This window comes from Rousettus aegyptiacus, unplaced genomic scaffold (genome assembly GCF_014176215.1).
Source record: "Rousettus aegyptiacus isolate mRouAeg1 unplaced genomic scaffold, mRouAeg1.p scaffold_m13_p_9, whole genome shotgun sequence".
Taxonomy (NCBI): Eukaryota; Metazoa; Chordata; class Mammalia; order Chiroptera; family Pteropodidae; genus Rousettus; species Rousettus aegyptiacus.
The window spans coordinates 88,390,932-88,403,015 of NW_023416312.1; the positions used below are offsets into that span (position 1 = coordinate 88,390,932).

Genomic DNA, 12,084 nt, shown 5'->3' on the forward strand with positions numbered 1-12,084 from the left:
AGCAGCGCGAGCCTGGCAGAGCCCACTCGCGGGCGCCGGGCCGCAGCCGCCTCACCTGCCAAGCGGCCGGCTATGGTCCAATCAGCGGCGGTCGCTCGGCCGCGGCTGCCATGTTCCCCGCTCCGCGCTGTCAATCAGTGTGGCAGTGGCCAATGGGCTGCAGGGCCGGGGGTCAGGTGACCGCGGGCTAGCAGGCTCCCCATTGGCGCGCGCGGCGCGGCCTCCCGCTTGGTTTATGTGAGAGGAGTGAGTGATTGACTTTATCAGTCCAAGGACATTACTCTGAAGGCGAAGAGGCTTGGACTCGCGCGGCGAGCGGCGCAGACCGAGCCTGCCTCTTACTCGCTTGCTGGCTGCGAGCCGGCTCTGCTACTTAGTGCAGCCCAGCCCGGAAGCCCAAGTGGAGGGAGCCTCCTGGTCCCGCAGTTCTGCGCTCTTCGGGAAAGGAGGGGTAACCCGGCCAGGATTGCCAAACTCCACCCTCCACTTGTTATTTTGCTTATTTTTCTTTGTGCGCTCCTGTTAGTTTGTTAAACCAGATCTAGTCCCAGAGTCTTTCTCCTCCTTTCTCCCCTCCTCTTTCTTCCCCTCTCCTCCCCCCTCCAGCTTCTTCTACTTCCCCTCCTCCCTCCTACTCCTCTGCAGGAGACTCTTGAAGCGACGGAAAGTTGCAGCCCCTGGTACTGCCTTGGAGGTCTCCCGGCAGTGTCCACCCGCCGCCACCCTTCTCCGACTACGGCACTTCGGAGATCTCTTCCTTCGCCCGCGCCTTCGCTCATTGCAGCCGGATCGCCTATCCCCAGAACTCCCCACCCATGACGATGCTCCTGGACGGAGGCCCGCAGTTCCCCGGGCTAGGAGTGGGCAGCTTCGGCGCTCCGCGCCACCACGATATGCCCAACCGCGAGCCGGCGGGCATGGGGCTGAATCCCTTCGGGGACTCACCCCACGCCGCCGCTGCCGCTGCCGCTGCCGCCGCCGCCGCCTTCAAGCTGAGCCCCGCCGCGGCTCACGATCTATCTTCTGGCCAGAGCTCAGCATTCACGCCACAGGGTTCGGGTTACGCCAACGCCCTGGGCCATCACCACCACCACCACCATCACCACCATCACCACGCCAGCCAGGTGCCCAGCTACGGCGGTGCCGCCTCCGCTGCTTTCAACTCCACTCGCGACTTTCTGTTCCGCCAGCGCGGCTCCGGGTTCGGTGAGGCGGCCTCGGGTGGTGGGCAGCACGGGCTCTTCGCTGGCTCGGCGAGCAGCCTGCATGCTCCAGCTGGCATTCCCGAGCCCCCAGGCTACCTGCTCTTCCCTGGGCTGCACGAGCAGGGCGCCGGGCATCCGTCACCCACCGGGCACGTGGACAACAACCAGGTCCACCTGGGGCTCCGCGGGGAGCTGTTTGGCCGTGCAGACCCGTACCGCCCCGTGGCCAGCCCGCGCACCGACCCGTACACGGCGGGCGCGCAGTTCCCTAACTACAGCCCCATGAACATGAACATGGGAGTGAACGTGGCGGCCCACCACGGGCCTGGCGCCTTCTTCCGTTACATGCGGCAGCCCATCAAACAGGAGCTGTCGTGCAAGTGGATTGACGAGGCTCAGCTGAGTCGGCCCAAGAAGAGCTGCGACCGGACCTTCAGCACCATGCACGAGTTGGTGACACATGTCACCATGGAGCATGTGGGGGGCCCGGAGCAGAACAACCATGTCTGCTACTGGGAGGAGTGCCCCCGCGAGGGCAAGTCCTTCAAGGCGAAGTACAAACTGGTCAATCACATTCGAGTGCACACGGGCGAGAAACCTTTCCCATGCCCTTTCCCGGGCTGCGGGAAGATCTTTGCCCGCTCTGAGAACCTCAAGATCCACAAGAGGACCCACACAGGTAAGGTGGAAGGCAGGCAGGCGCGGATTCACCTCGGCACCACGCCATTGAGCTTACTTTCCGCGTTAGGGAGTGGGGTGGTTGCCAAAGAGGGGCGGCGCCCCGCCAGGGCTGTTCGAAAAAGAAGCCCCTGTCAGTGTCCCTCCATCTCTTGCCTTTTCCTGTTCCGCAGCACTTTTGCCCATTTCTAAATTCCTAGGCAGGCGGCTCTGCGGTCTGAGGAACTAATTGGAATCTTCTCGCGCCCAGGAACAAACTGGCGCCGCCTCTTTTTGTCTCTCTCTCTGGGTTACTATGAAGGGACTTCGAAAGTGTTGAGAGCGTATTGCTTACAAGAGACTTAGCTTTCGGCACACATTCGGGAAAGGCAACCATAGAAATGCTAATGAAAGCTAACTTTCGGTTACTTCCGTTCTTTTTTTACCTCTTTTTACCCGTGATTGGCACATCTCCTAATTAAATGACTGATACTTTTGTCAAACTATTTTTATTTGGAGTTCTATGTTCAATTCAGTCCTCTGGGAGGAAAGCTAAAGTAGCAAAGGCACTACAGTTTTGAGGTTTGTTCAGAGCATCTTATAAAACTGTCTGGGGGCCCGGGATTTATAGTTTTCTCTTTTCGTACGTTAAGTACGATGACCCAAGCTTTTTAATACTGGGCTTAAGAAAACCGTTGCATTTGAAAGAGGCAAATTAAAAGGTACAAAGAAGGAACTGAACTGAACGGGGTTGTCCCATTCCCGGTCTATTGTCCCTCCCGGGCTTCGTTACATCGCCGAGGTAGCGGCAGAACGTGGCCGCGCGTTGGAAGCCCTGGGCCAGGTTGTGTGAAACCACAACTTAGGGGAAACTTTGTAGGAGCCAGGGGCTTTCCCATCCTGCGTGAGAACAAAGGGACTGGCAGGTTCTGGGCTGGCCCTGCCCTACCCCCGCCCACCACTCCCCAACCCAGCAGGCTCAACCAGCGCTCTCCATTTTTCTCCAGGGAAAAGAGATGCCACAGCCGCCCCCAGTCAGCGCTCCCTCTCTGGGAAGATCGCCGGGCGCTCTGTCTCCCGCTGCTCAACTCTAGGAAGCTCCACGCCCTGACCATATTTCCCCCCCCTTTGTGTTTTTTCCTTTTGCAGGTGAGAAACCTTTCAAATGTGAATTTGAAGGCTGTGACAGACGCTTTGCCAACAGCAGCGACCGCAAGAAGCACATGCACGTGCACACCTCCGACAAGCCCTATATCTGCAAAGTGTGCGACAAGTCCTACACACACCCGAGCTCCCTGCGCAAGCACATGAAGGTAATTACCTCTTTATTAGCGGTCGGCGGTTTATAAATACTCCTCCCAACACTGGGCGGCGGAACAGAAGCACTTACGCTGCCAACCCGGTATCCTCCACGTTAAATCCTATTTACTCCAGCGATGACACCTTGAACCCATTTTGGGGACCCAGAGGGGGGCGGGGGCGAGCACTGTGGGGTGGAGGAGGGAGCGCAGGGAACAATCGGTTGTTTACTGGGAAGCTCTAACCGAGCTCGCCAGGGTTTGAGGTTGCTGTAGCTGTGCCTCTTCCTGGCTCATCCCGCAGTGGGAACCAAGAGTGCCCGTACCGAACCCGGTGATGGGTGGTTCATTCGCTCTTCAGCTTCTGATAAAATAATATGGCCAAGGAGCGCTGTCTGATTCCCACACCTTTCTCTTTACCTGCTTTCCCAAGCCAAAACGGGCTTGGTGAAACCTGGGCCCGGAGTATTTTATAGGCACCAGAGACTAAGTGCTTATCCCACTCCATCTGCGGAGAAAGCATTTTTGAAGAGACATGAATGAAACAAGAGTGCTTTATTCCTTTTCCATAATGCCAATACTAGGACTGAAACTGTTTTGTTGGCGAACATCTCCGGGTTTTCTAGACATCGGTAATATGGAAATTAAAAACGAACAAAAATCAGCAGCGTTTCACTTTTAAGTGGGTCACTGGGCGGTCTTGCTCTTACAGTGCTCGAATTCTGCTCTTGTTTTTGCTTGCACAATGCCAGTTGGAATTATATTCATTATAATATATACATGTTAATTTTAGGTTCATGAATCTCAAGGGTCAGATTCCTCCCCTGCTGCCAGTTCAGGCTATGAATCTTCCACTCCACCCGCTATAGCTTCTGCAAACAGTAAAGATACCACTAAAACCCCTTCTGCAGTTCAAACTAGCACCAGCCACAACCCTGGACTTCCTCCCAATTTTAACGAATGGTACGTCTGAGGACAAATACAAACACAAACCCTGTTAATCATAGAATGGACCAAATGTATTTTTAAAAAACTGAGACCAATCAGATGGAAATGGAGTTTTAAGGCAAGAGGCCATATATAGGGCTGCATCTTGTTCATTGTAATTGTCCAGGAAGGTTTCTGAGTAAGATCCAAAAGTAGCCATTCCCTTTTCTCAGGATTAGGAAATATGTTTTGGCATTTGAAGGATTTTTTAAAAAAGTATTTTCACTGCTTTTTCCTTCTCTTTCTCTTGCTCTCTGCACACCCCATCCCTAAACTACTTCAGTTCATTTTAACACTTGTCCTATTTCTTGAGAGGAAGTTACAGAAGGCTTGGTGGTGGTAATGTTAAACTGATGGAAATTCTTCGCCTTAGTGGTGATTGTTTAAACTCTCACAGTCTTAAACCGTGCCAAAGTCCTGTTATGTCTTGAACTTTTCCTCAGAGCATTACTCTTGTGAATGTATTTTTGTCTAATGGGGTCAAACTGTTGTTCAGTATTTTTTCAGGCTGAGGATGTGATGTTACTCTACACAGATTGTGACATTTAGTATTCAGTTGCCTTTTGTAATAACTTTTTTTTTGTAAATACATATCCATTGATGCCATATTTATCGTTGTAATTTAATTATTGCTACAAGTGCCGGGAACTGAACAATATTTATGGATAAATGTTTTCTAACAAATTCTGTACAGCTTTTGATTATAACTGCTTTAGCATTAAATTTTATTGTTTTGAAAGAACAAAATTTACAATTTTTGAACTTCTGACTCCTTTCTCTTGTTTTGTAACAGCCTCCTACAAAGAGGAGACGTGAGCAAATGAGTCTTGTTTGTTGGTATTTATAACTCACTCAGATCCCTTTTTTAATCGTTAAATTATTTTTCTATTGCAGTATAGATTCCTTACAGTGTCAGTTTCCATCTAGGAAGACCCTCCTTTCTTTATCCCTAGCTCAGATAGTTGTTTAACTGCGAGTTTAAATGTGTTTGTCCTGAATTTTCAGCATGCAAATCAAATATTACTAATCAATTCAGTTAGTGGCCATGACATCTCAATCTTGTACTTCAAAGACTGAGAACCTGGATTTAATCACCCTTGCCCTACATATATAAACATAAGGTAACCTAATGAATTTTATGTCCCTTAGTTTATTATCTTACATAAAAATGAACATTGCAGCAGGATGCATGTCTGTTTATTGAGAGATCACCCGTATACCTATATATGTTTGTATCTATGACTTATCTATCTGCCTATCAAATCTATCTAGTTCTCTATATATTTTAAAAAGTAAGCATATGTCTGAAACCATGGTGATGAGTAAAGCCAATCAAGCGGTGCTTACTTATGGTTAAGTGCTTCTTAAAAAAAAAACATAGTCCATTAACATTTTTGGAAGGCAAAGACTGAATCGTTTTGCTGTATATAGTTCAAGTTATAATTTTCACAATTATTCATAACATTTTTATAGCGGTGTAATTGCAGCAGTTCTGAAATGATATGGAAAGAAACACTTGGAAAATATGTATTTTTAAAGTTCATGGTTTGTAGGCAAAGATGTTAAGAGCATTGTTTCCATTAAAATCAATAATAATGAAAAATGGTTGTTTGCTTTGTGATATTAACAATCCATTTAATCTTCAGTGAAGCAACTCATTTGGACAAACAGTTCTTTTACATTTGTTATATGAAAAAGAAACTGATTACTATTGGGGGAGGTTGGAATGTGTAGAGTATTGAGAGACTATTTTTATTATTAATTTAGGATGTTCTTTAATATTGAGAGCCCAATATGTACATGAATAACCAGCTTGCAAATCAGTAAATAGAATGATGGAGATAACGAATTATAAAGAATTTGGAAATCTAATAGATAGGCTTAGGTACCTCCTCATGAAGGGGCAGTGCTCCAGGTTTTTTGGTGGTAGTCAATTTGATATTTATTATACATAAATGGTTTGCATTCTAGAATTTTCTTTATTGTTATGTTTGAAGAAATAAAGTCTTGGCACATCTTATTTATGTAATAACATTTTTTTGTATTAGGTGCCTGATTTTTTTTCGTATTTAAATAGATCAACCTTAAATTGAAATGCTCAGAGAACTGAAGATTAAATTTTGATTACCTTGATACAGTTGAAGCAGTCTATTTTAAGTTATCTACTGATCTTTGTCAACAGATAATTATTGATAGTTTCTAATTACTAATTGGATGCAACTTTTTGTTTGTGGAGAATTGGGTCGGTTTTTTTTGTTTTGTTTTGTTTTGCTTTTTGCCCTTTCCACCACCAGTAGACAAGGCAAGGGCTTGAATGCTGGGAACAGAGATTTGGGATGACTTCACAGGTGATGAGCAGGTAACCTGGTCGATCTACCACTCCTACCTCAAATATTCCAGTCTTGACCTTGACATTTAGGGTGCTAGACCAAATTCCCGTTTCAGGATTTTTCCTTCACTTCAAAACAGTGTTTTAAATGGTCAGGAAGTTTTCAGAAAGTGTATATTCATAAGATTGGTTCTAAATGTGTTCCATCTGAAGTCTAAATAGTGTTTTTCTTTTGAAATATTCATTGAACTTCAACAGTTTACTATTTTCTTCATTAATTCCAATTCTGCCCCAACTTAACCTAACCTTAAATGGGAGTAATGATGGGCTGGTTGCCAGATTCTCAGAAACTTGCTTCTCCCCCCATTACAGTATATTAAATGTCTCATTAGGATGCATAGAGTTTCATCCCTAGGCTTGAATTTATTCTATCATAAAACTTTACACTAGAGCATTGTGTACTAAGGGAAAATGCCAATTAATAATGACGATAACCAATATATAAAATGATGTAAGTTTTTGTCCCTCTACATGATTTCCTCTAATTTGGGTGTAGTATCATATTTCCCAAATAGTCTATGTCCTCTGCCCTTGTCATTTGTTGCAAAGAAAAGCTTACTTTAGTAGAAAACTTTTAACAGATTTTCTTCCTATAATCTGGATCTGACTCTGGGAGTGCATATTTACATTCTTGAATTTTCATTAAATACCTTAAAGAATAAGTATTTTTTCTCCCACCCCAACAACAACAACAAAACCTTGCAACCCTAAAGATGGATCAGCTGGAAACCATGAATGTTAGTTAGGCTCTTAGTGATCTACCCGTTATTTTTCTTCTTGCACCTGGTAAGACCTTTGTTAAAAGTCCATTATCTTTTTCAAAATGGATGGTTTCGTTTAAGCTTTCTGCTGTTAGGTAGGGGAAGAGGGCGGTGCCTATTTCCACGCAGTCAGGACGGAAGTATGGCCTTCATCCAGTTTGGAACGTTAAAGATCTGGGTCCAAGCTAAGGAGGGCAGTCAGTCTTAGCTACTGCCATCAAGGACCGCCTCTATTCACAAAGCCTACCAGGAAAGTTGTGTTCAGGACTTCCTCGCCCCTGCCCCCTTCTCGCCGCCTACTGTCTCCTTGCCTCTTCGCCCCTAGTTCCCTGTCCTTCCTATAAAACCCCTCAAACGAAAAAAAGTCTAAGGGCCTCTTTCCGCTTAAGTTTCTGAAAGAATCGCCACCGGCGTGCCCATTCCCTGAAGAGCGGTTCTTTGCTAAGCAGATAGGGTTGGTTTTCTCCCAGGCTGTCTTGACACTCAAGTCCCTAGTCGTCTTTGCCCCAGCACGAGACCAGGCATATTGGAAGTAAGGGCTCCTGCTCGGCGTTCTTCAGGCCCCTTTTTGGGGCGCCCAGTTTCTCTGTGCACACGGCAAATTATTGAAAGTCCCTATCGAAGGGCGGGTGGGGGGCGGTTGAGGGGACCTCATTTCCTAGGGTCAATTCTCTTGCGGTCTTGGCCCGCTGACCCTTTAACCTCCACCTACAGGGCCCTTGGCGGCCGTAAGCCGGCGGTCGCCCGGGCTCCGAGGACGCTTTGCGCCCCATCGCCTCCCGGCCTCATTAGGCTGGCGGGGCTGTAAAGCAGGAATCAGCCACTGCCTAATCCGGACCTGGGGTCAATACGAGCCCAAACAATGGTGAGATACGAAGGCCACAGCGTAGCGCTGGCCGCAAGCTGTGTTCCATTCATTTTCTTAAAGGGAAGAGGAGGGGCGGCGAAGGAGAGAGGTAATGGTACACCCAAAGGCCGCTCTGGGTTCCCGAGGATCTTAAGCAAGCGTCCTCTCGTTGGGCCCTCAGGCCTCTTCGCATTGCTAGGGATTGGAAGGGGTGCGAGGCCTGGTTGGCAGCGCGCATGAGAGGCTGTCCCCGCTCGGGGAACAGACTTTGAAGTGGGTTTTTAGCGCGCACAAATGAGAGCCGGGCCAGGGCAGGAGCGGGGACCCGCTGAGAGGAGGAGGCCCGGCCTGAGCCCCAACCCCTCCCCCGCTCCCCGCCGCTCCGGCCTTTTCAAGCCGCGGCCGGGCGGGGACCCGCCGCCCCCCACCCGGTTCCCGCGCCGCGCGCAGGCGCACACCCCACAGCCGTCGGGTAGGATCTTGCTGCGTGGGGTGGGGGGATTGAAAGCATCTGCAGCACGCCGCGGTCTTGGCTGAGCCAAGAGGGAGGGGAAGAGAGGGATGTAGGAAAGGGGGGTTGGTTTGGGGGCGGCTCTCGAGTCGCGAACATGGCGGCCGGATGCGAACCCCCGCGGAGCGTAGCAAAGCGCGGTCTGCCGAGCTGTTGTGTGGTTTAAACTCCCTTATTATAGTCCTCACTTCTGAACGCCTCACGGGAGAATGTTCTTCCAGAGCATTCTGGGAGTGGGAAGTTAGCGAGCCTTCTTGAGGTTGGGGTTCCCAGGAGACTTGGACCTGAAACCCGCCAGAGACCGACCCACCTTCCCATCCTGAGTTAAAACATTTCCCCCCGACCTTCATGAGTGGGGAATGCCATTTTGACTTATGCCCGAGCCAGGGTTCCACAGCACCTTCCAGTCCCTAAAAATGCCAATGAGTGAACACTGTGTTTTCTTCTAGGACAATGGTGGGGCCTGTGAGGGAAGCACTTAAGGCCCTATTACCAAATGAAATGCCCCAGCTTATCGACCGAGACGTGCCATTTCGAGTTCGAACAAACCACATTGCTCAGACCCCGTTTTCTGCATATCTCAATTAAATGTAGGCCTATGAAAAATGGCAGCTTTTGCGTGTGTTCTAAGAACTGGTGGTCTTAGGTTAAGGAAAAAGCCCCAATCCCGCAAACTTTCATTCAGCTTTTGCACAACTGCTTTTATGTTGCATGTGAAAGAACTTCTAGTAGCTCTGAGCTCGTGTTTCCTCCGCAGAAAAATGCTGCGGGTTCACCTTCAGAAGTGTCTTCCATAAGAAAAAAAAAACCTGGGATAAAACAGTATAGTTATTGATTCCCTGGATCCTCTAGGAAAATAAGCAGCACGAATTCTTTCAGGTTGCGTGTTCCTGAAGGCCAACAGCTAAACGAAAAATCCGCTTCGGGGCTGCCCACTGTCAAACATTTGGGCTCCCGAAGGTGTGGGGTAGTTCCTGTGGACCACCTTGGGGAGGGCCCCAGGTGGGTGGGCAGGTCATTAGCAAAGCTGGCCCAGATCTAGGGGGAATCTACAGAACAGTGCTTTTATCTGAAGAGAACAATTGATGGGGTTGTCTTTCCTCCTTTTCACTGCACAGAGAAAGAATAAGGCTTTGGAGCAAGAATTTGGAATATGCATTTAAGTTCTCATGCTTTGTATTGGAAACCTCTGGGCAATTAAAATAAGCATGCTCTGTAGTATTTTCTGTCCTTATATATGACTCCTTCAAGTCAATGGGGCTGCAAACAGTTTGGAAACTTGTTTTGAAATTGCTACCAAACAGATCTATCTTTCCCTTTGGATGAAGTTTCCTTCTTTGGCTCAGCCACTCCCCTCCATCCCTTCACTGAACTATAGTTTTGACATCCTTGAGCGATAAAAGGAAGTGCATGGTATTTGTTGTATACTCTATTTTTCATGCTGTAGTTTGAGCTTTTTTTTCTAGTTAAAGCGCTTGGTACCAAAAATGTGGAAAGTGAAAAATTCATTGAATTGAAAAGCTTTAGTTAATAGTAATGCAGTTTGCCTCTTTAAGAACTACAGAGCCCAGATTGTCTCTTAAGTTGACTTTAAAATCAAGCTAAAGATGCACTGGTCAAATGTCTCCCCTGGATATCTGTGGTGTTCTTTGAGTCATTTGATATGGTAAAACTCTAGTTGATTTTCCTAGGAGTTATGTGAACAGAACTTCTGCAAAACTGGATGAATGATAAATAGGTAGAACTCTTATATTTGTTTGAATGACTATTCCAAAGGGCACTGCTTTTCCCACTGAGATTTGGTTTCTGTGATAACTATTGAAATTTACAGCTTGAAAAACAGTTTGCAGAAAGCATTTAAAGGAGGGAGTGTTCAGAGCGTTTGGACTAATAGTAATTTAACACATGAGCAAAACTTCTTTATAAAAAAAACCTTCTTTGAATAATATTCGAGAAACCTCTGTTAAAAAAATCTGTTAAAACTAAAGAAAATATATTTATTTAAAAATCATCTACCGAAACATACAATTTTATATATTTTTAATGTGATAACAGTTCAATCTGTTTACAAATCTTTTGAATAGAAAGAAATGTGAGCTTTACATATAACTATGAAAATAAACTTCACCAGATTGCAAGTTTATAATGTTTGATCTCTGATAGGATATATATAGATACACACACACACACACACACACACACACACACACACATAATGTGTTTTATTAAAATACAACCTCTATAAAGACCATTTGAACATAACGTGTTAAAAATAAGATTCCATTGTGTTTTATTATAAACTAGCATTTAAAACAACATAGCCAGTAAGATTTTATGAATTTTTTTCTAAGTAAATGTAGCCTGTTTTGACCTATCTGCAGTTCACTTTTTGTTTTTTTGCCAGTGTTGTCCTGCTTGGTATCCGGGACAGTCTCTAATTCCTGATGAAGAACTTGATACTGACGTTGGTATGCAGCAGCCAGCCCTCCATAATACTACCTATGCTAAATGCAGGGTTAATGCCGAACCTACTGTGCAAGAAATGATTTACTGATGAGGTTTCAAAGAAAACCACATCAATTTTATTGTTTGTTACCTTGAAGTGATCATTTTAAGAGTAGTGGCTTCTTCCCTAGGTATAAAAAAAACTGTTTTCTTCTTTTGGTATATTTCATTTTGTGTTGAGCAATCATTTGTAAAATGAAAAAGCAAAAGAGCCCCCCCCCATTATAAATTGGAGGATGGAGGTGAAGACTGGTCTAATTCATAACCCAGTGTGTATTATCTTATGCATTGTGTTGACCTTGTTGAAAATCTCTTTAAAATATCTACATTTCACATATAGAACTGAAGTGTTTAAAACTAGAAACATGAAAGATTGTTTTATTAATTTCATATGTTCATGTTCAAAAAGCAATACCCAGAGTCCCTACAACTGTTGTTTGACTTAAATAAAACCATTTAAATTATTTTTTGTGATTATTGTTTTATTACAGTGACAACTATAGCCCCTAAATAACCTTGATTAACCTGTTGAATTGGGACAATTTGTATTGTATTCACATTGCTCATGATATATAGCTGGGCTTTCAATGAGCAATAAACTTGGGGGAAAATACGACCCACTGAACAAACCCCAACCATTTTGAGCTTACAGTGTTTTCCTGGAGGGATTAAGATCCAGGTGCTGGGGAGGTCAGGGGAAAAATTTAGAGTCAGGGGTCGATTAGGGTATTTTGAAGGGAAGACTGGAGGAAAGAGTTTGGGAGAAAAAGAGCATTTGAACACCACTATTTGGGTATGAAATAGAGGGAAAGACAAAGCCGAAAATAAAGGATAAGGGGTCCTTTAGAGAGGAGACATTGCAGCATAGCGTATTACATGTATGTTATTCAGAAGCCTCAAAGTGGTTCTTGGGGCAGACAATTT

General features: G+C 45.9%; 1 protein-coding gene across 2 annotated transcripts; it reads left to right on the plus strand.

The window, feature by feature from the left end:
- The first annotated feature begins 262 nt into the window (after positions 1-262).
- On the plus strand, positions 263-11,624 carry ZIC3 (Zic family member 3). 2 transcript variants are annotated; one of them, XM_036227060.1, is made up of 3 exons: positions 263-1,884; positions 3,012-3,175; positions 11,060-11,624. In XM_036227060.1, the coding sequence occupies exons 1-3, from the start codon at positions 816-818 to the stop codon at positions 11,207-11,209; spliced, it is 1,383 nt and encodes a 460-aa protein (XP_036082953.1). In that variant the 5' UTR covers positions 263-815; the 3' UTR covers positions 11,210-11,624. The 2 variants fall into 2 exon arrangements, with proteins under 2 accessions (XP_036082953.1, XP_015992640.1); XM_016137154.2 differs by lacking the exon at positions 11,060-11,624 and adding an exon at positions 3,954-4,905.
- Positions 11,625-12,084: the final 460 nt, after the last annotated feature.